Raw genomic sequence first — 22,730 nt, 5'->3', positions numbered from 1 at the left:
CCAATACTAGTGTCCCCAATACTAGTGTCTCCAATACTAGTGTTTTCAATACTAGTGTCCCCAATACTAGTGTCTCTAATACTAGTGTCCCCAATACTAGTGTCTCCAATACTAGTGTCCCCAATACTAGTGTCTCCAATACTAGTGTCCCCAATACTAGTGTCTCTAATACTCGTGTTCCCCAATACTAGCGTCCCCAATACTAGCGTCTCCAATACTAGTGTCCCCAATACTAGTGTCCCCAATACTAGTGTCTCCAATACTAGTGTCTCCAATACTAGTGTCCCCAATACTAGTGTCTCCGATACTAGTGTCCCCGATACTAGTGTCCCCAATACTAGTGTCCCCAATACTAGTGTCTCTAATACTAGTGTCCCCAATACTAGTGTCTCCAATACTAGTGTCCCCAATACTAGTGTCTCCAATACTAGTGTCTCCAATACTAGTGTCCCCAATACTAGTGTCTCCAAGACTAGTGTCCCCAATACTAGTGTCCCCAATACTAGTGTCTCCAATACTAGTGTCCCCAATACTAGTGTCCCCAATACTAGTGTCTTCAATACTAGTGTCCCCAATACTAGTGTCTCTAATACTAGTGTCTCCAATACTAGTGTCCCCAATACTAGTGTCTCCAATACTAGTGTCCCCAATACTAGTGTCTCCAATACTAGTGTCCCCAATACTAGTGTCTCTAATACTCGTGTTCCCCAATACTAGCGTCCCCAATACTAGCGTCTCCAATACTAGTGTCCCCAATACTAGTGTCCCCAATACTAGTGTCTCCAATACTAGTGTCTCCAATACTAGTGTCTCCAATACTCGTGTCCCCAATACTAGTGTCCCCAATACTAGCGTCCCCAATACTAGCGTCTCCAATACTAGCGTCTCCAATACTAGTGTCCCCAATACTAGTGTCTCCAATACTAGTGTCTCCAATACTAGTGTCCCCAATACTAGTGTCTCCAATACTAGTGTCCCCCAATACTAGTGTCTCCAATACTAGTGTCCCCAATACTAGTGTCTCTAATACTAGCGTCTCCAATACTAGTGTCCCCAATACTAGAGTCCCCAATACTAGCGTCTCCAATACTAGTGTCTCCAATACTAGTGTCCCCAATACTAGTGTCTCCAATACTAGTGTCCCCAATACTAGTGTCTCCAATACTAGTGTCCCCAATACTAGTGTCTCTAATACTAGCGTCTCCAATACTAGTGTCCCCAATACTAGAGTCCCCAATACTAGTGTCTCCAATACTAGTGTCTCCAATACTCGTGTCCCCAATACTAGTGTCTCCAATACTAGTGTCCCCAATACTAGCGTCCCCAATACTAGCGTCTCCAATACTAGTGTCTCCAATACTAGTGTCCCCAATACTAGTGTCTCCAATACTAGTGTCTCCAATACTAGTGTCCCCAATACTAGTGTCTCCAATACTAGCATCCCCAATACTAGCGTCCCCAATACTAGTGTCTCCAATACTAGTGTCTCCAATACTAGTGTCCCCAATACTAGTGTCTCCAAGACTAGTGTCCCCAATACTAGTGTCCCCAATACTAGTGTCTCCAATACTAGTGTCCCCAATACTAGTGTCCCCAATACTAGTGTCCCCAATACTAGTGTCTCCAATACTAGTGTCTCCAATACTAGTGTCTTCAATACTAGTGTCCCCAATACTAGTGTCTCTAATACTAGTGTCTCCAATACTAGTGTCCCCAATACTAGTGTCTCCAATACTAGTGTCCCCAATACTAGTGTCTCCAATACTAGTGTCCCCAATACTAGTGTCTCTAATACTCGTGTTCCCCAATACTAGCGTCCCCAATACTAGCGTCTCCAATACTAGTGTCCCCAATACTAGTGTCCCCAATACTAGTGTCTCCAATACTAGTGTCTCCAATACTCGTGTCCCCAATACTAGATTCCCCAATACTAGTGTCCCCAATACTAGCGTCCCCAATACTAGCGTCCCCAATACTAGCGTCTCCAATACTAGCGTCTCCAATACTAGTGTCCCCAATACTAGTGTCTCCAATACTAGTGTCTCCAATACTAGTGTCCCCAATACTAGTGTCTCCAATACTAGTGTCTCCAATACTAGTGTCCCCAATACTAGTGTCTCCAATACTAGTGTCCCCAATACTAGTGTCTCTAATACTAGCGTCTCCAATACTAGTGTCCCCAATACTAGAGTCCCCAATACTAGCGTCTCCAATACTAGTGTCTCCAATACTAGTGTCCCCAATACTAGTGTCTCCAATACTAGTGTCCCCAATACTAGTGTCTCCAATACTAGTGTCCCCAATACTAGTGTCTCTAATACTAGCGTCTCCAATACTAGTGTCCCCAATACTAGAGTCCCCAATACTAGTGTCTCCAATACTAGTGTCTCCAATACTCGTGTCCCCAATACTAGTGTCTCCAATACTAGTGTCCCCAATACTAGCGTCCCCAATACTAGCGTCTCCAATACTAGTGTCTCCAATACTAGTGTCCCCAATACTAGTGTCTCCAATACTAGTGTCTCCAATACTAGTGTCCCCAATACTAGTGTCTCCAATACTAGCATCCCCAATACTAGCGTCCCCAATACTAGTGTCCCCAATACTAGTGTCTCCAGTACTAGTGTCCCCAATACTAGTGTCTCCAATACTAGTGTCCCCAATACTAGTGTCCTCAATACTAGTGTCTCCAATACTCGTGTCTCCAATACTAGTGTCCCCAATACTAGTGTCTCAAATACTAGCGTCCCCAATACTAGTGTCTCCAATACTAGTGTCTCCAATACTAGTGTCTCCAATACTCGCGTCCCCAATACTAGCGTCCCCAATACTAGCGTCCCCAATACTAGTGTCTCCAATACTAGTGTCTCCAATACTAGTGTCTCCAATACTCATGTCTCCAATACTAGTGTCCCCAATACTAGTGTCTCCAATACTAGCGTCCCCAATACTAGTGTCTCCAATACTAGCATCCCCAATACTAGTGTCTCCAATACTAGCATCCCCAATACTAGCGTCCCCAATACTAGTGTCTCCAATACTAGCGTCCCCAATACTAGTGTCCCCAATACTAGTGTCCCCAATACTAGTGTCTCCAATACTAGTGTCTCCAATACTAGTGTCTCCAATACTCATGTCTCCAATACTAGTGTCCCCAATACTAGTGTCTCCAATACTAGCGTCCCCAATACTAGTGTCTCCAATACTAGCATCCCCAATACTAGTGTCTCCAATACTAGCATCCCCAATACTAGCGTCCCCAATACTAGTGTCTCCAATACTAGCGTCCCCAATACTAGTGTCCCCAATACTAGTGTCCCCAATACTAGTGTCTCCAATACTAGCGTCCCCAATACTAGTGTCTCCAATACTAGCGTCCCCAATACTAGTGTCTCCAATACTAGCATCCCCAATACTAGCGTCCCCAATACTAGTGTCTCCAATACTAGCGTCCCCAATACTAGTGTCCCCAATACTAGTGTCCCCAATAGTAATGTCTCCAATACTAGTGTCTCCAATACTAGTGTCCCCAATACTAGTGTCTCCAATACTAGCGTTCCCAATACTAGCGTCCCCAATACTAGTGTCTCCAATACTAGCGTCCCCAATACTAGTGTCCCCAATACTAGTGTCCCCAATACTAGTGTCCCCAATACTAGTTTCTCCAATACTAGCGTCCCCAATATTAGTGTCCCCAATACTAGTGTCTCCAATACTAGTGTCCTCAATACTAGTGTCCCCAATACTAGTGTCTCCAATACTATTGTCCCCAATACTAGTGTCCCCAATACTAGTGTAGTGTCCCCACAAACGCAGTTTTAGCAGGATCAGCCCCTTGCGACATGTAGTATCCCCTTGCCTAAATTTATGAAGAAATTTGATTTTTTTACATTATTTTATTGAAAATATTTTTTAGAGGTTAGTAAAAAAATGTTTCCCCCCCCCCCCCAAATTTCTGGTCTTTTTTTGTTTATATAGCAAAAAAAAATAAAAAACAGTGATGATCAATTACCACCAAAAAAACGTTCTATTTGTACGGGAAAAAAAAAAAATTATGTAAATTTTATTTGGGTACAGCTTTGCATGACCGTGCAATTGCCAGTGTAAGTAGCGCAGTGCCGAATAGCAAATAATGTCCTGGTCATGAAGGGGGGAAAACCGGAGTGTGACGGTACCGTCACTGGGAGTGAAAGACAGATACTTAATGGACACTGAAAATATGGTTTGGATTACTTCAAATGGGACAGTAATATTTGTCAGCCCTATTTCTCGAGAAATATGTGAGGACTGTTCCTGGCCTGTTTGATTCTAAACGTGTTTATTGAAAGAACCAATCACATTGGCCTCTGTTCCATGTTCTTCAGTGTCAGAGACGGACAGTCTGTCACTGGTGGTCTCTTCCTCTTGTCGGTGTATTGAGGTGTAATGTGGATTCTGTTAAGCCTGTCTGTCCCATTGTTAATGAACTCACATTGTTTCTATCCAGATGGCTAGATAATTAGTTCAGGTTAATTCTATTTCTGTATACAATTTCATCTGCATATGATAATGTAATCAGGCAACCCCTGACCTGTGTGTGGTAATCTGATCAGGAGGGGGATGTCCATGCTGTATATAAACTGTGTGTGTTGTTCAATAAATGAGAAGGTTCCAGAACAAGCTAAGTTGTCGGCTAGCTTTGTATGGGGGCGCCTGGAATATTTTATATCTATGTTCAAGACTGAAGGAAGCCTTAAGCCCCGTACACACGTACCGATCGTCGGCGAACGATCGGCCGTCTTTTGTCCAGGGCTGTCGGTGTCTGTTGAAAAGTGCAAAAGACTGCACAAGAATTTTGTCCGCCGACTACAGCCGACTGCAGAAGTGATGTCATGTAATGGTTAACTTTCCCTGTGTTTTTCCTTTTCTGAGCATGCCCAGTCTTGCAAATCTGCGGTCTGTCGGCTGAAATCTGTACTGACTGGCGAACAATCGGCCGCTCTGGTGTCGGCATACAAAAATTTTAATGCTTGCATGACAGATTCTTTTCGGCCGAATGTGCGCTGTCGGCTGTCGGAGGCATCATACTAACAAGCCTACAATCGGCAGATCGGTCGTCGGCCGAAGCTTTTCGGCCGATGATCGGTACGTGTGTACGGGGCTTTATACTGATGGAAGCCCACAAGCACAGTGTGGGTCGTGGTTCCGTCACAGGGAGGTCACGTGGTGAAAATGCTGTCCAGCAACACGGTTGCAAGTTTGCGCACCTGTATGTGTGTAGAAGCCCATTAAAAACAATGGGCTGCATTTAGATCAGTAAAAACCATGCAGGAGGACATGCAGGGCCGGGACAAGGGGTGGGCAGGAGGGGAGGCTGCCCTGGGCACTGTGGTATCATGTGAGATGGTGGGCCACAACAAGGAGATTGGAGGGAGGGGATTTGGGGGCAGCAGGGGTTAATAATTGTTCTAGGAGGGGAAATTTGAGGGAGTGTACTAGAAAAGGTGATTTGGGGGAACTAGTGTTGGGAGGGGCGGGAAGAGGATTTGTGCGTGAAGTGGCGAATTGGAGTGTTTGTGCTAGAAGAGGTGATATGGTAGAGGGGGAAGGGATTTGTGCTAGGAGGGGAACTTTTTGTAGGATGAATTTGCACCAGTAGGGATGAATGGGGGATATTTGGGGGGAAGGGAAGATTTGTGCTAGGAGGGGGGGATTTGGAGTGGGGGGAGAGGATGTGTACTGGGAGGGGAAATTTGAGGAGTTGAGAGTGAGTGAGTGTTTTTTTTTTTTTTGGGGGGGGGGGGTTGCTGGGGGGGGGATTTGGGAAAGAGAGGATTTGAGCTGGAAGGGGGTTTTGGGCTAAAGATATATGCTGGGAGGGGGATTCTAGCAGGGGGGGCAGATTTGTCCTAGGAGGGGGGGGGGGATTTATGCTTAAGTGTTAAGCATGCAGATGTGAGTTCAGCTTTTTATGGTGGGGGGGGGGGGGGGAGTTTTTTGCTAACACCTAATGCTCATACATCGGGGGGGGGGGGGGGGGCGCAGTTCGGCGTGTTCGTCCTGGGCTCTAAATGGCCTTGTCCCAGCACTGGTTGTTTGTCAAAGACAAAGTGCTGCCAGGAAGTGCCTCAAAGAGGATTCTTGTGGCAGGATCACCAAGGATTGTTTAAGCCCCTTTCTGCCAGCAGTAACCATATGTGAGCGGTCTGTGCTGGTAGGACCCCCCCCCCCCCCCCCGGTGCCTCCAGCATTGCAACCTACAGCTCCCGCTCACTAATTACAATCAGGAGTCGGTAGAATGGGCTCCCGATCACCTGATCTCTGTGGCAGCCAATCACATGATGGGGAAGCCTTGTAAACAACTCCGGTGTGAAGATCTTCCTAAAGGGCCTGAAGCCTTCTGCAGTAAGGGATTATTATTGCAGATTCAATAAATTAAAAATGACTTTAGAAATTACGTGAACATGTGATCGGTTTGAAATTTACTTCAATCTTTTTTGTTTGTTTTTTTCCTTCTCCTCTTCCAGTGCAGACATCATGGAGATAGTTTACGTCTACACGCGGAAGCGGAGCGAGTTTGGACGCCAGTGCAACTTCTCGGACCGCCCGGCGGAGCTCCACGTGGACATCCTGCCAGATCCTTCGCAAGCCTTGAATTTCATCGAGCGGAATCCGTGTGATGTCGGCATCCAGTGTGCCCGCGACATGTCCGAGCACGAGGTACCACAGTCTCTGCCAGATCACAGTCCTCCATAGCAGGAGGTCCGGGGAACTATTGGCCTTTTTTTTTTTCTACGTTGGGATTTAGCATGGGTTCTAGTGCGGCTGCGATTTGATCCGATTTTCAGTGCGATTATGTAGTTGCCTTTTTAATACTACTGCAATAGAGGCAGCTAAGTTCCAAAAACAGAAAATATGAGAGTGGTTTCTATCCCTGGAAAATTGATAGAGAGTCCACAATGGGAGTTGGGAATGTACGATACCAAGAAATGTAAATGGAAAAAAAGAAAAGTTATAAATGAAGAAACAGTATCAATATGTATAAAAAAAATGACAAATTTTATTCAAACATATGTTAAGACACCTCAGATGAGGAACCATTGATAGGTACACATTGTTAAAACAATAGCATCACATAAAGTGTCAAAAATGTCACACATACAGTGCATTGCGAAAGTATTCGGCCCCCTTGAACTTTTCGACCTTTTGCCACATTTCAGGCTTCAAACATAAAGATATAAAACTGTAATTTTTTTTGAAGAATCAACAACAAGTGGGACACAATCATGAAGTGGAACGAAATTTATTGGATATTTCAAAATTTTTTAACAAATAAAAAACTGAAAAATTGGGCGTGCAAAATTATTCAGCCCCCTTTGTAGCGCCATCTTTTGCTGCGATTACAGCTGTAAGTGGCTTGGGGTATGTCTCCATCAGTTTTGCACATCGAGAGACTGAAATTTTTGCCCATTCCTCCTTGCAAAACAGCTCGAGCTCAGTGAGGTTGGATGGAGAGCGTTTGTGAACAGCAGTTTTCAGTTCTTTCCACAGATTCTCGATTGGATTCAGGTCTGGACTTTGACTTGTCCATTCTAACACCTGGATATGTTTATTTGTGAACCATTCCATTGTAGATTTTGCTTTATGTTTTGGATCATTGTCTTGTTGGAAGACAAATCTCCGTCCCAGTCTCAGGTCTTTTGCAGACTCCATCAGGTTTTCTTCCAGAATGGTCCTGTATTTGGCTCCATCCATCTTCCCATCAATTTTAACCATCTTCCCTGTCCCTGCTGAAGAAAAGCAGGCCCAAACCATTATGCTGCCACCACCATGTGTGACAGTGGGGATGGTGTGTTCAGGGTGATGAGCTGCGTTGCTTTTACGCCAAACATAACGTTTTGCATTGTTGCCAAAAAGTTCAATTTTGGTTTCATCTGACCAGAGCCTCTTCTTTCACATGTTTGGTGTCTCCCAGGTGGCTTGTGGCAAACTTTAAACTACACTTTTTATGGATATCTTTAAGAAATGGCTTTCTTCTTGCCACTCTTCCATAAAGGCCAGATTTGTGCAGTATACGACTGATTGTTGTCCTATGGACAGAGTCTCCCACCTCAGCTGTAGATCTCTGCAGTTCATCCAGAGTGATCATGGGCCTCTTGGCTGCATCTCTGATCAGTCTTCTCCTTGTATGAGCTGAAAGTTTAGAGGGACGGCCAGGTCTTCGTAGATTTGCAGTGGTCTGATACTCCTTCCATTTCAATATTATCGCTTGCACAGTGCTCCTTGGGATGTTTAAAGCTTGGGAAATCTTTTTGTATCCAAATCCGGCTTTAAACTTCTCCACAACAGTATCTCGGACCTGCCTGGTGTGTTCCTTGTTCTTCATGATGCTCTCTGCGCTTTAAACGGACCTCTGAGACTATCACAGTGCAGGTGCATTTATACAGAGACTTGATTACACACAGGTGGATTCTATTTATCATCATTAGTCATTTAGGTCAACATTGGATCATTCAGAGATCCTCACTGAACTTCTGGAGAGAGTTTGCTGCACTGAAATTAAAGGGGCTGAATAATTTTTCACGCCCAATTTTTCAGTTTTTTATTTGTTAAAAAAGTTTGAAATATCCAATAAATTTTGTTCCACATTATGATTGTGTCCCACTTGTTGTTGATTCTTCAAAAAAAAAAAAATACAGTTTTATATCTTTATGTTTGAAGCCTGAAATGTGGCAAAAGGTCGAAAAGTTCAAGGGGGCCGAATACTTTCGCAATGCACTGTACGCAGGGGGAGCCCAAATACATGAAGGATAATACTAAAATTGGGGGACAAAGTTACTCTGACGCGTTTCAACGGCGGGAGAGCGCTGGGGAAGCTGCCCCTTCTGGAAGAAGACAGTGATAATCGCAAGCAAATCAGGCAGGCTGGTTTTACCAAAGTTGACCGATCCACTTGGTACATTCAGCCTGGCCACTAATGGTTCGAATCTCGGCCGGTTCCTGCTGAACTGGCCAAGATTTGAAGCGTGTATGGCTGTTCTAAATCTAAAAAAATACTTTTATCTTTAGATACTCTTCTAATACCTCAATCACATGGGTGCAGAGGGCCCAAACAATGTGAAGAGGCTGCAAGGTGTGGCCATCTGTACAGGTTGTGAAAGAGAATCATTTATAATTACCAAAGCAAAACCACCAGCTGCCATATCCCCCCCCCCCCCGCCAATGCTGTGGTTCCATCCACCAACACGGTACTACAGGACTCACCAGCAATGAAGGGCCAGCGGGTGGTATGGTCGGGGGGGGGGGGGGGGAAGCCTACATTATCTGGCCCTGATGAAGGGGGAGTGCTTACCAGTATTTGGTATTGATGATCTTTCTGTCTCCTGGCAGGTGAATACAGAGCGCTTTGCAATGGAGGTCCGAGGGATAAACCACGTGGAAGGGGGGTGGCCTAAAGACATAAACCCGCAAGAAATGGAACAGACCTCCCGATACCGGAAGAAAGTGGAGAAAGACGACCATTACATCGCCACCATCACACAGCTGGGCAGCGTAAGGAATCACGGAGCAAAAATCCATCAATGTCTTAATAAATTTAGAGTGTTCTTAACTTAAAAAAATCTGAGAATTTTTAAATCACTTCCTTTATGGAAGAGCCCTGGGGCCATCATAAAAAAAAATTTCAAAGATTTCTGAGCTTGAAAACATTTTTTTTTTTTTTTACAGAATTCTGAGTTTGAAAGTCAGAATTCTGGGTTTGAAAGTCAAAATTGTGAGATTAAAAGTCAGAATTCTGAGATTACAAGTTTGGACCATGCTAAAATGTATTAAACACAATTGTGAGATTAAAAGTCAGAATTCTAAGTTTAAAAGTCAGAATTCTAGGTTTAAAAGTCAGAATTCTGAAACTCAGAATTCTGACTTTTAATCCCAGAATTGTGTTTAATAAATTTTAGCATGGTCCAAAATTGTAATCCCAGAATTCTGACTTTCAAACTCAGAATTCTGTAAAAAAAAAAAAAAAAAAATTCCAAACTCAGAAATCTTTGAAATTGTATGATGGCCCCAGGGCTCTTTTATACCTCCTTCAATTATTTATGTTACTGACGTTTGTTGGTGCAATATATCAAGGGAAGTTATTTTATGTATCCACGGTACTCTAGTGTTAGTTGGCATCCATTGGCATAGCACTGTACGTGTGTAATGGGCATATTCTTGTGTCCACATGTTGTAAAAAAAATGTAAATTTTTATGTGATATTGTTGTTCAAGAATGAAATAGAATTTTAATATGAACACTTTAATAAACAAATAATTGATTTTATTTTTGGTTACTTGATATTATGTGCCAGTAAAGTCTGCGCCATTAAACTTCCCTTTTACAAATGAATTAGGACGTGGCACGGACATCTTTTCATGTCCATGGTAACCGCCCCAGTGGGACATTGTATTGTTCCACTGTGCAAATAACATGTGACATAAAAATATGCAACCTCCACCATTTTATTCTCTAAAAATATATAATGTTTTAGGGTTCTAAGTAGTTTTTTTTAGCAAAAAAATTGTAATTTTTACATGTAGAAGAGAAATGTCAGAATTGGTCCTGTAGGCTAATGGTTAAAACATAATAATTAGTCTGGAGTTGGGCTTTAACGTGTTTTAGAGGTGGTTTCCCCCATGGGGCATGATGCGGTCTCCCCCATGGGGCATGATGCGGTCTCCCCCATGGGGCATGCTGCGGTTTTCTCCATGGGGCATGATGCGGTTTCCACCATGGGGCATGATGCGGTTTCCCCCATGGGGCATGATGCGGTTTCCCCCATGGGGTCTGATGCGGTTTCCCCCATGGGGCATGATGCGGTTTCCACCATGGGGTCTGATGCGGTTTCCCCCATGGGGCATGATGCGGTTTCCACCATGGGGCATGATGCGGTTTCCCCCATGGGGTCTGATGCGGTTTCCCCCATGGGGCATGATGCGGTTTCCTCCATGGGGCATGATGCGGTTTCCCCCATGGGGCATGATGCGGTTTCCACCATGGGGCATGATGCGGTTTCCACCATGGGGCATGATGCGGTTTCCCCCATGGGGCATGATGCGGTTTCCTCCATGGGGCATGATGCGGTTTCCCCCATGGGGCATGATGCGGTTTCCTCCATGGGGCATGATGCGGTTTCCACCATGGGGCATGCTGCGGTTTCCCCCATGGGGCATGATTCGGTTTCCCCCATGGGGCATGATGCGGTTTCCACCATGGGGCATGCTGCGGTTTCCCCCATGGGGCATGATGAGGTCTCCCCCATGGGGCATGATGCGGTTTCCCCCATGGGGCATGATGCGGTTTCCCCCATGGGGCATGATGCGGTTTCCCCCATGGGGCATGCTGCGGTTTTCTCCATGGGGCATGATGAGGTCTTCCCCATGGGGCATGCTGCGGTTTTCTCCATGGGGCATGATGCAGTTTCCCCCATGGGGCATGATGCGGTTTCCTCCATGGGGCATGATGCGGTTTCCCCCATGGGGCATGATGCGGTTTCCACCATGGGGCATGCTGCGGTTTCCCCCATGGGGCATGATGCGGTTTCCCCCATGGGGCATGATGCGGTTTCTCCCATTGGGTATGATGCGGTTTCTCCCATTGGGTATGATGCGGTTTGTAGAAGGCACTCACCTATGAATTATTTCACTCTTCAGACCACAGAATTGGCAGCCATAGGGGAAGGCAGAGGTAATGATTTACAGGCCGCTGTGTGTTTTCTTCTCAGGTGATGGAGCATTGCATCAAGCAGAACAACGCCATCAATATTTACGAGGAGTACTTCGAGGAAGAGGAGGAGCTGGAGGGGATGGATGAAGCTCCGTCTGCCAAGACCATTAATGTCTTCAGGTAAATTTATATACAGCCTAATGGAGGAACGCCGGACACTAATGGGAATATCTCAGAGCATTACAGACAATTTTTGGGCTTCATTTTATACATTTATGGTTTAAAGCTGATGAAAAGCTCTGGGAAAACCGCTAAATATACAAATGAGAACTGCTTTACCTGACAAAAGGACTTGTTTTTCTGTCCATCCAGTCCTGAGATTTTCCCAGCTCTGACGCATAGCACAGCCCTGTTTGCCAAGGCGGGATATTAGATCTCTGCTGCAGTTCACGAAGGGCCCATTTACACTTTCTTCACCTTCAACCCACATAAAAGCACCTACCGCTTCACCATGCTTTCATGATGTGTTTTTGATGCTTTAATGAAGCTTGGAAAATGCTCTGTGTGTGTTGATTTTCTATTTGTTTTAAAGGGGCCCAGTAAAACCCCAGCTCATTAGTACCCCTGTTCAGCAGATCCCCAGCTCATTGCTACCCTTGTTCAGCAGATCCCCATTTTATTAGTACACTCCTTCAGCAGATCTCCTGCTCGTTAGTAACCCCCAACTCTGCTAATCCCCCGTTCAGTAGTAACCCCCCAGCTCTGCTGATCCCCCACTCAGTAGTAACCCCCAACTCTGCTGATCCCCCACTCAGTAGGTACTCCCAACTCTGCTGATCCCCCACTCAGTGGTAACCCCCAACTATGCTAATCTCCCGCTCAGTAGTAACCCCCCAGCTCTGCTGATCCCCCACTCAGTAGTCACCCCCAACTCTGCTAAACACCCACTCAGTAGTAACTCCCAGCTCTGCTGATCCCCCACTTAGTAGTAACCCCAAACTCTGCTGATCCCCCACTCAGTAGTAACTCCCAGCTATGCTGATCCCCCACTCAGTAGTCACCCCCAACTCTGCTGATCCCCCACTCAGTAGTAACTCCCAACTCTGCTGATCCCCCACTCAGTAGTAACTCCCAACTCTGCTGATCCCCCACTCAGTAGTAACCCCCAACTCTGCTGATCCCCCACCCAGTAGTAACTCCCAACTCTGCTGATCCCCCACTCAGTAGTAACCCCCAACTCTGCTGACCCCCCACTCAGTAGTAACTCCCAACTCTGCTGATCCCCCACTTAGTAGTAACCCCCAACTCTGCTAATCTCCCGCTCAGTAGTAACCCCCCAGCTCTGCTGACCCCCCACTCAGTAGTAACCCCCAACGCTGTTGTGACACAAACACACTTAACAAGGACAACAAAAGATAACAATGAACAGATCAAGATACAAAGACACAACAAAATTACCAACAACAGCCATTAGCACCAAATAAAACAAATTAAAACTACACTACAAATAAAGCCATCTATGCAATTAAAATATAACATAGAATAAATAACACAGATTAAAATAACAAAAAATCTAACTACTGAATGCAAAAATGACACCACTTTCTCTAATATTACCCCAAATTATAATTAACATAATACCAACATACTATAAAAACAATATCAAATCCTGATCATAAACCAGAATTAAATCTTCATCTCCAGCCCTCCCAGACAAGAATTATATAACTTGATGGCTACAGGGAAAAATGATTTCCTGTGTCGCTCTGTGGTGCATCGTGGTTGTAACAATGAAACAATGTAACATGAGGAGCACTTGAATGCCTTTTTGTTTCAGAATTGTAAAAATTCAGTTTTTTTTATGAATCTATCATCTTTATGCCAACAGGGACCCCAGTGAGATCAAGCGCACTGCCACCCACCTCTCCTGGCACCCGGATGGCAGCAGGAAGCTGGCCGTGGCTTATTCTTGTCTGGAGTTCCAGCGAGCCCCCAAAGACATGAGCTACGACTCCTACATCTGGGATATCGGTGAGGACAGCGCCACCCATCGGATCAGATTTAAAAGTTGCATCATAGAAACCTATTTAAAAAAATATATACAGTACCTTGCGAAAGTATTCGGCCCCCTTGAACTTTGCGACCTTTTGCCACATTTCAGGCTTCAAACATAAAGATATAAAACTGTAATTTTTTGTGAAGAATCAACAACAAGTGGGACACAATCATGAAGTGGAACGAAATTTATTGGATATTTCAAACATTTTTAACAAATAAAAAACTGAAAAATTGGGCGTGCAAAATTATTAAGCCCCCTTAAGTTAATACTTTGTAGCGCCACCTTTTGCTGCGATTACAGCTGTAAGTCGCTTGGGGTATGTCTCTATCAGTTTTGCACATCAAGAGACTGAAATTTTTGCCCATTCCTCCTTGCAAAACAGCTCGAGCTCAGTGAGGTTGGATGGAGAGCGTTTGTGAACAGCAGTTTTCAGTTCTCTCCACAGATTCTCGATTGGATTCAGGTCTGGACTTTGACTTGGCCATTCTAACACCTGGATATGTTTATTTGTGAACCATTCCATTGTAGATTTTGCTTTATGTTTTGGGTCATTGTCTTGTTGGAAGACAAATCTCCGTCCCAGTCTCAGGTCTTTTGCAGACTCCATCAGGTTTTCTTCCAGAATGGTCCTGTATTTGGCTCCATCCATCTTCCCATCAATTTTTAACCATCTTCCCTGTCCCTGCTGAAGAAAAGCAGGCCCAAACCATGATGCTGCCACCACCATGTATGACAGTGGGGATGGTGTGTTCAGGGTGATGAGCTGTGTTGCTTTTACGCCAAACATAACGTTTTGCATTGTTGCCAAAAAGTTTGATTTTGGTTTCATCTGACCAGAGCACCTTCTTCCACATGTTTGGTGTCTCCCAGGTGGCTTGTGGCAAACTTTAAACGACACTTTTTATGGATATCTTTAAGAAATGGCTTTCTTCTTGCCACTCTTCCATAAAGGCCAGATTTGTGCAGTATACGACTGATTGTTGTCCTATGGACAGAGTCTCCCACCTCAGCTGTAGATCTCTGCAGTTCATCCAGAGTGATCATGGGCCTCTTGGCTGCATCTCTGATCAGTCTTCTCCTTGTATGAGCTGAAGTTTAGAGGGACGGCCAGGTCTTCGTAGATTTGCAGTGGTCTAATACTCCTTCCATTTCAATATTATCGCTTGCACAGTGCTCCTTGGGATGTTTAAAGCTTGGGAAATCTTTATGTATCCAAATCCGGCTTTAAACTTCTTCACAACAGTATCTCGGACCTGCCTGGTGTGTTCCTTGTTCTTCATGATGCTCTCTGCGCTTTAAACGGACCTCTGAGACTATCACAGTGCAGGTGCATTTATACGGAGACTTGATTACACACAGGTGGATTCTATTTATCATCATTAGTCATTTAGGTCAACATTGGATCATTCAGAGATCCTCACTGAACTTCTGGAGAGAGTTTGCTGCACTGAAAGTAAAGGGGCTGAATAATTTTGCACGCCCAATTTTTCAGTTTTTTTATTTGTTAAAAAAGTTTGAAATATCCAATAAATTTTGTTCCACTTCATGATTGTGTCCCACTTGTTGTTGATTCTTCAAAAAAAAAAAAAATACAGTTTTATATCTTTATGTTTGAAGCCTGAAATGTGGCAAAAGGTTGCAAAGTTCAAGGGGGCCGAATACTTTCGCAAGGCACTGTGTATATGTATATATATATATATATATATATATATATATATATATATATATATATATATATATATATAAGATAAACTCGATGGACCTCAGTTATATAAATCAAGTCAGAGTTACAGATTGAGCTTGCTGACTTTGGTATGTTTGCCCTGGTATCTAGATGATCTTGTTCCAGCAACGGTTGGAATGATAAATTTAAAACTGAAATGCCTCATTGTGGTATTAAGTCCAGACATAAATTTATTCCAATGATAAATTGTTTGCAAAGCCAATGCGTTTCAGTGGTTGTGTCTCTGTCCCTTCGAAGCTGCTTGAACCAACTACAAACAAATTGCTGCGCAAACTCATTCCAATACTATCCTACTATAGATTGAATTTAATTTTTTCCCAAGCTCTAATGGGCAGAGGGAAAGCCCCTGAAATGTGATCTACACACCGTAAGGCTTCCACGATCACCTTGGATTGTGGTAGAGGCAATTCATTTAGAATGAGTGCCATAATGTAATATTCAAGTCCAGATACAGGTTTATCCCAATGATAAATTGCTTCCAAAGCAAACACATTTTGGGGACTGTAACTCCACCCATTTCAGGAGATCCAACCCCTGAAATGCTTGTTTATTTCTCATTGGAAAAAACTCGTATTTGGCCCTGATGTGGCGCTGAATGTATCATCTATGCTTTCTATGTCTTCCTGAGAAAATATTTTTTTTTTTCTCCTCCATCTTTTATCCAGAAAACCCAAACAAACCGGAACTGACACTGAAACCCGTATCCCCGCTGGTCAGCTTGGAGTATAACCCCAAAGACTCTCACATCCTGGTTGGCGGCTGCTACAACGGACAGATCAGTAAGGGGGGTTGGGGAAACGGAGGGTGGTCTATGCCAGCCTTTTTTAACCAGGGTGCCTTGAGGTTTCTTCATGGGTGCCTTGGCAAAATGACTAAAAATTGTTAAAAAATGGTATACAAGCCAGCAGCTGCATAAAGCCTGCCTTACAGTTACACAAAGCCACGGGCAGGGTCGGCGCTACCAGTAAGGCGACCTAGGCAGCCACCTAGGGTGCAACTTAGCAGAGGGCGCCTGTGGAGCCTGACCCGAGGTAAGTGACTTACCGTAAATCACTGAAGGGGTTTTAACCAGTGGCAGCCGGCTAGTCCATTAGGGGCACAGGGGCACAGGTGCACCGCTCCCCCTATTCATGCGTCCAGCCCCCTAATCTACATGCAGGGCACCAGACGCATGGATTCCAATGAGGGTTTTTTTTTTTTTTAAGCACATGATTAGAGCTCTAATAGGCTTCAAAAAAGGGTAGGGGGGGGGGGGCGGCAATTTTTATTTTGCCTAGGGCGGCAAAAATCCTTGCTCCGACCCTGGCCACGGGTTTTCATTTTGCACCATTACAACTTTCTAGACACCAATGACACCATCAGGTAATAAATAGGTAAATAGGATGTCTGTTGCCTCCACAGCATCCTTGTTTGACCCTCCCCTGCCCCTCTCCCTCAGCACTGGGGTTACATTAGCTGACTGATGGAGAGAAATTGAGGGAGAAAATAAACACTGGAATACTGGCCGGTACCAGTGTGCAAAAATGTATTTGGTTTGGAAAAAAAAAAGAAAAAATCACTGCTAACATTGGGTGTCCTGCGTGTGGGTGTTGCTACATAGTGTAAAGCTATTAGAATAGTTTCCTACATTTTAGAATGGGGTGTCCATAGTTTTAAATGGTGCCTGGAGATTGTCTAAAATTTTAAAGGGTTGTTACCCGGAAGATATGAGATGTAATTTACCTCAGACAATATTCGGGTTAAATGAGAGTTCTTTGACCATGAGTAAAAGTTTCAAAACAGCAATATTACTTTATTGATAAGTAACCTTGAAGGCTAATTTAATTCACAACAATTTTATCTCTAGTACATACACAAAAAGGAAAATATTCAAAGTTTAACTGAACACATATAGCGCATAGGATTCAAATTATTATGATATGCACCACAAGACAGGCAACACACATGTATACATTTAAGTGCCAGGAGGTGCCCTGATATTTACCAGTGGTTAAGATGATATGGGGTCCCTTTCTCAGATCAATGGCTCCTAAATCTTCTCTGCTCACCTTGCAATAATATACCCCTCTATCTCATAGACTTGTATAGGGCTATTCTGATTGGTTCAGCTATCCTGCCCTGTTCCTCCCTCTGGGCGTATCTCGTTCAGGACTGGACAACTTCCTCCTCGCCTAGCTTAGCATAATTCAGCCCCTTGCTCGCCCCTCCTCTCTGTTGGAGGGAGAATTTAATTATACATATTGATTTGCTCTGAAATTGAAATTTAAGATGTGCAAGGTTCACATTCGGGGCACATTGTCCAACCCTCAACAGATAGTCCATCTTCATTGCATATCTTAATGAGAGTTCTTTGATATGGAGGCTAAATTAAGGGAGGATATGACCGGGTCTATTCACCCTATGGCATTGGCCCCAGGATGTCTGGCTCACAGGAATTTAATTACAGCGTGATACTACTTGGCATATCAGCAGGCCACCTCCCAGCTAGCAGACAGCTCGTCCTTCAAACAGACTTATCCTTTTATGTGTTTAAGTGTGAATAGCAGACTGGCATTTCAAACGGACTTGTTAAATTGGATTCATACTACTGCGTCTGGGTTATACAACTTACAACTCTACCATCATATTCCAAATATGAGTTTGAAATCAAAGATTTGTACATTTATTTACATCTATCTATTTACAATTACTAATGGGGATTTATACATAAACTCCTCATCAGGCAACAGGGTGCTTTGACTGAAAAAAAGTTGAGAAACAATGGTCTATATGGAAGGTCATAACGGGGATTTTTATTTATACTCATTGCACACTTTTTAGGTACACCCATTTACTACAAGGTAATCAAGGACACAGCTTTAAGCCTGCACCTGATCAACGGGTTTTTCTGTTTGCCCATGCTGTGGATAGAGGTCCTTCTGTGTGACGGTTCACACCTTGGATTATTCCTGTGAATTTTTTTTTTTTTACAAAGCTTTTATTTAGCTTGTCTGTGCTTTTCCTAGTCTCCTCTGGTAATGTCAGTCCAGTGCTCTGTTTACCTGTCTGGTACCTGGACTCTTCCCTATTTCTGATCTGGTGATCAGTCAGCTACTGTATTTTCTTTATCGTACATCACGGGACACAGAGCAGGTAATAATGACTATCATGGTTGTATGCTACCTTTAGTTGAATGGACACTGGCAACCAATAGACAGAAAGTTCCTCCCATATAACCCCTCCCTTACAGGAAGAACCTCAGTTTTTTCACCAGTGTCTTGGAGGTGATGGTCATGGCTGTTAAAGCTCTTCAAAATCTCAAAAAATGTCCCAGTAATTGGGCGTTCTATCAGATCCATTCAAATGGCTAAGCGCTAAAAGAATGGTACCCGAGCCTCGGCTAGAGAAGATCCGAGGTTTTGCCTGTAATGTGACCCATTTTGGCACTGGACCCTAGTAATGAAACCCTGATTTTTATTATCCCAAGAAGTTTTCAGCAGGGTGCTTTACAGGTCCAAGGGAGTGGACCACATTAAAAAAGGGGGACCCGGTCCTTGAAGGTCGGATTGACCAAGCTCGCCGTGACGAGTGAAGAGTGGGTCCTGCTGAGGATCCTGCGGCACTGGCAGCCAATAGACAGTAAGTTCCTCTCACATAACCCCTCCCATACAGGAAGAACCTCCATTTTTTTCGCCAGTGTCTTGAAGGTGGTGGTCATGGCTGTTAAAGCTCTTCAAAATTTCAAAAAATGTCCCAGTAATTGGGCGTTCTATCGGATCCATGCAAATGGCTAAGCGTTAAAAGAATGGTACCCGAGCCTCGGCTAGAGAAAATCCGAGGTTTTGCCTGTAATGTGACCCATTTTGGCACTGGACCCTAGTTATGAAACCCTGGTTTTTATTATTCCAAGAAGTTTTCAGCAGGGTGCTTTACAGGTCCAAGGGAGTGGACCACATTAAAAAAGGGGGACCCGGTCCTTGAAGGCCGGATTGACCAAGCTCGCCATGATGAGTGAAGAGTGGGTCCTGCTGAGGATCCTGCGGCACTGGCAGCCAATAGACAGGAAGTTCCTCTCATATAACCCCTCCCATACAGGAAGAACCTCAGTTTTTTCGGCATTGTCTTGAAGGTGGTGGTCGTGGCTGTTAAAGCTCTTCAAAATCTCAAAAAATGTCCCAGTAATTGGGCGTTCTATCGGATCCATGCAAATGGCTAAGCGCTAAAAGAATGGTACCCGAGTCTCGGCTAGAGAAGATACAAGATTTTGCCTGTAATGTGACCCATTTTGGCACTGGACCCTAGTAATGAAACCCTGGTTTTTATTATCCCAAGAAGTTTTCAGCAGGGTGCTTTACAGGTCCAAGGGAGTGGACCACATTAAAAAAGGGGGACCCGGTCCTTGAAGGTCGGATTGACCAAGCTCGCCGTGACGAGTGAAGATTGGGTCCTGCTGAGGATCCTGTGGCGGGACTGGTAAGTTATTCCTTTTTTCTCTCTTAGAGAGTTTTGAGGGAAGGAATAAGCACATTTTCCATTGGCCGTGGCTACCTGTAACTTCAGCAGAGGAAAATCAGGTCTCCTGTCCTGGGTGTCAGAACTGTGTAAATCTCAGGACTGGATGGACAGAAATACCCAGCCTTTGCAGATAAACCATCTCCCCTATATGTATTCGATCCATGCATTCGAATCTGTTTGCCCGGACTTCAGCTTTAATTAAAAAAAAAAAAAGAGCAATAGTTATTATAGGGGAATCTGAAAGGAACTTGTGTGGCTCATTAGCTTCGCTCTGCTTTTCCTCCATTCCATAATAATATAAAAGACTTGTTATTGCCATCATGTTTATTTTGTTAATCAGGAATTGATTCCCACGGTTTAATTAAGCCCTGTGATAAAACGATAATGAGCCTGGAAACAACGTGCATCTTCCCTATGGAGGGACATCAGAAACGAATCTCCAGAACTGACACTTCTGATTTATGATCACAAGGATGTTCGATGGAATTTTACCTTCCTGCAGGGCCAGGCCGGGGAGAGGCAGGGGAGAAGACTGCCTGGCACGCTTCAGCAGGAAGGGGGAGCAGAAAGGGAGGGACCTGCAACCTGTGCTGCTGGGGTAGTTCTGAGCCCATTGGGGGAGGGGGAGGGGGCGGGGACCTTTTCGCCTTAAGCGTCTTGTCCCAGCACTATCTTTCGGCTGCTAGTTAGTTATTTCCTAGAGAAGTAGGAGGTCTGCCATTACTGACCTCTTTCTGAAAATGTTGGTTGCCTGGCTGCTATGCTGACGGCACTGCCTCCGATTGACCATGCCGATTAGGAAATATAAATATATATCAGTATCCTTCTCTGCTTACCTTTTTCAAGTCAGCGACTTGCTTTATTGAAGCAATAGGGTCAACTTGGCAGCCAGGCAAGCAGCATTTTTTAGAAAGAGAAGCCAGCAAGGATAGCCTCTTTTTTGCTCCTTTAAAGCATAAATCTAAAGCCAGGATTGTACAATACAGGACACAGGCTTGAAATTCATAGACTCTTGGTTATAAGCTTATAAGGTGATAGGGCACTGGCAAAGCTTTAAGGACACGCCTCCCCAGGCACCTCCCCTATAACCCTACCCCACTCTGTGAGTCCTCGGTTTTTTGCTCTTGTCCTAAGGTGATGGACCTCTTCTCCCCTATGGAGAAATCACTTAACCTGTTTATGAACGCGCTATAGCCGAATGACGGCTACAGCGCCCCAGCACTTTATGCTCACCCCCCTTTGCATCTGCAGTGATCTTGATTCACACTTAATGTGTATGCTGCATAATCTGCGTTTTTACCTTAAAACTATCAGGAAACCGGGAATATGTTTGAAACATATTTACCTAAACCAGGGGGCTCCAAACTTTCTAAGCAAAGGGCCAATTTACTGCCCTTTAAGCTTTTAGGGGGCCAGACTGCGGCTAATGGGTGTAGAAAATGGCCCGGCATCAGTGCCCCACATCATTAATGGTGTCAGTAGGGGAAATGATGCCCTATCATTGGTGTCAGTTGGTGGAATAGTGCCCCAAGGGCCAGATAAAGGCAAGCAAAGGGCCACATCCAACCCCTGGGCCTCAGTTCGGAGACCACTGACTTAAACAATGTAAATTTTTCAAACATGGCGCTAAAATTCAACCACTCAGAACTTAGTCTCAGGTGGATGACCAGGTATTACATCACAGCACTGGTTGCACACTTTACTGCTACTTCCACCTAAAGCCCTTTATTTGGCGCTCAGGCGCTTCCTCCTGCCTTTTTGCCATGAGGACTTTGCTACAGGTTGGTCAACAATTGGCTGCTGTATATTTCTTCTTAAACACTCTCACCCCTTTTCCACACCTACTTCATGAGTACTCCACAGGGGAATACCCTCACTGGTAGTAATAGTGGAAACCAGGTACAGTGGAGCTGTAGCAAAAGTTTAGGCGAACATTCATTCTGTCTAGGACCACAGAACACTCAAACTAATGGTGACATTGCTTCTCTTGCATCGGAGGAGGTCCCAATTTTAACACCGATCTCTGCATCTGAATCTAGCTTTATCTCTCAGGCATTAAACAAGTGGCCTACCTGACTAAGGCAGACTTTTATATCACAATTTCTCGGACAACTAACAACGTTGATACAGTCATCACTATCCAGATATCAAAAGCATCAGGCTCCTTCTTCACCCCGACTGTCTCACCTGAGTCAGATCCCGATAGGTCTATTTGTAGACATTGGGGGAATGAAGAGGAACCAGAGGAGGCCTTGGAAAATTTCTCTCCCCCAGGCTCCTATACACCTGATGTTACAGCTTTACGTAATATTAAAAAAAAAAAGTAGCATTACACTTGAAATCAAAAAGTGATTGTGACAAAAATCGTGATGCAAACAAACTAGTGATATTTAAACAAAAATAATAGTCCAAAAGTGATGTGGTATAAGTCCAACCATGGAGTGTTCAGATCCAAGTTGAACCATGCAGAGTTAGAATGCCACCACCTTCAAAACATATCCAGAAACATACAGATGACCTGCTTACCAGAAAGAAGAGACCACAAGGGTCAACAACACTGGAAGTATGCTTAAGTTACACTGATAGCAATGGCAAAAAACAAACCTCTCCTTGATGTTTCTCAAAGCAATGGACAGCTTGTCACAAGGTATTCCCCAAAAAGATATAATAGGAGATACGCCATAGTGTAGTAACGTATGAGAGTTTATTGATAGAAAAGGATTAATTGCACTTACAAGACAGTAATGA

At 44.2% G+C, this 22,730-nt stretch overlaps 1 protein-coding gene across 1 annotated transcript in view; it reads left to right on the top strand.

The window, feature by feature from the left end:
* DNAI2 (dynein axonemal intermediate chain 2) overlaps nt 1-22,730 on the top strand; it is a 51,161-nt gene that overhangs the window by 1,436 nt on the left and 26,995 nt on the right. The window contains exons 2-6 of the mRNA XM_082272524.1: nt 6,507-6,699; nt 9,370-9,531; nt 11,744-11,865; nt 13,574-13,716; nt 16,154-16,267. Coding sequence (XP_082128650.1) covers nt 6,517-6,699; nt 9,370-9,531; nt 11,744-11,865; nt 13,574-13,716; nt 16,154-16,267 — 724 coding nt within the window. The 5' untranslated portion in view covers nt 6,507-6,516. The remainder of the gene's footprint in view (nt 1-6,506; nt 6,700-9,369; nt 9,532-11,743; nt 11,866-13,573; nt 13,717-16,153; nt 16,268-22,730) is intronic.

Source organism: Pelophylax lessonae, assembly GCF_965119305.1.
Source record: "Pelophylax lessonae genome assembly, chromosome: 11".
NCBI classification, from domain to species: domain Eukaryota; kingdom Metazoa; phylum Chordata; class Amphibia; order Anura; family Ranidae; genus Pelophylax; species Pelophylax lessonae.
Note: the sequence above shows the minus strand (reverse complement) of the source record. Positions and strands in the feature narration are given on the sequence as shown.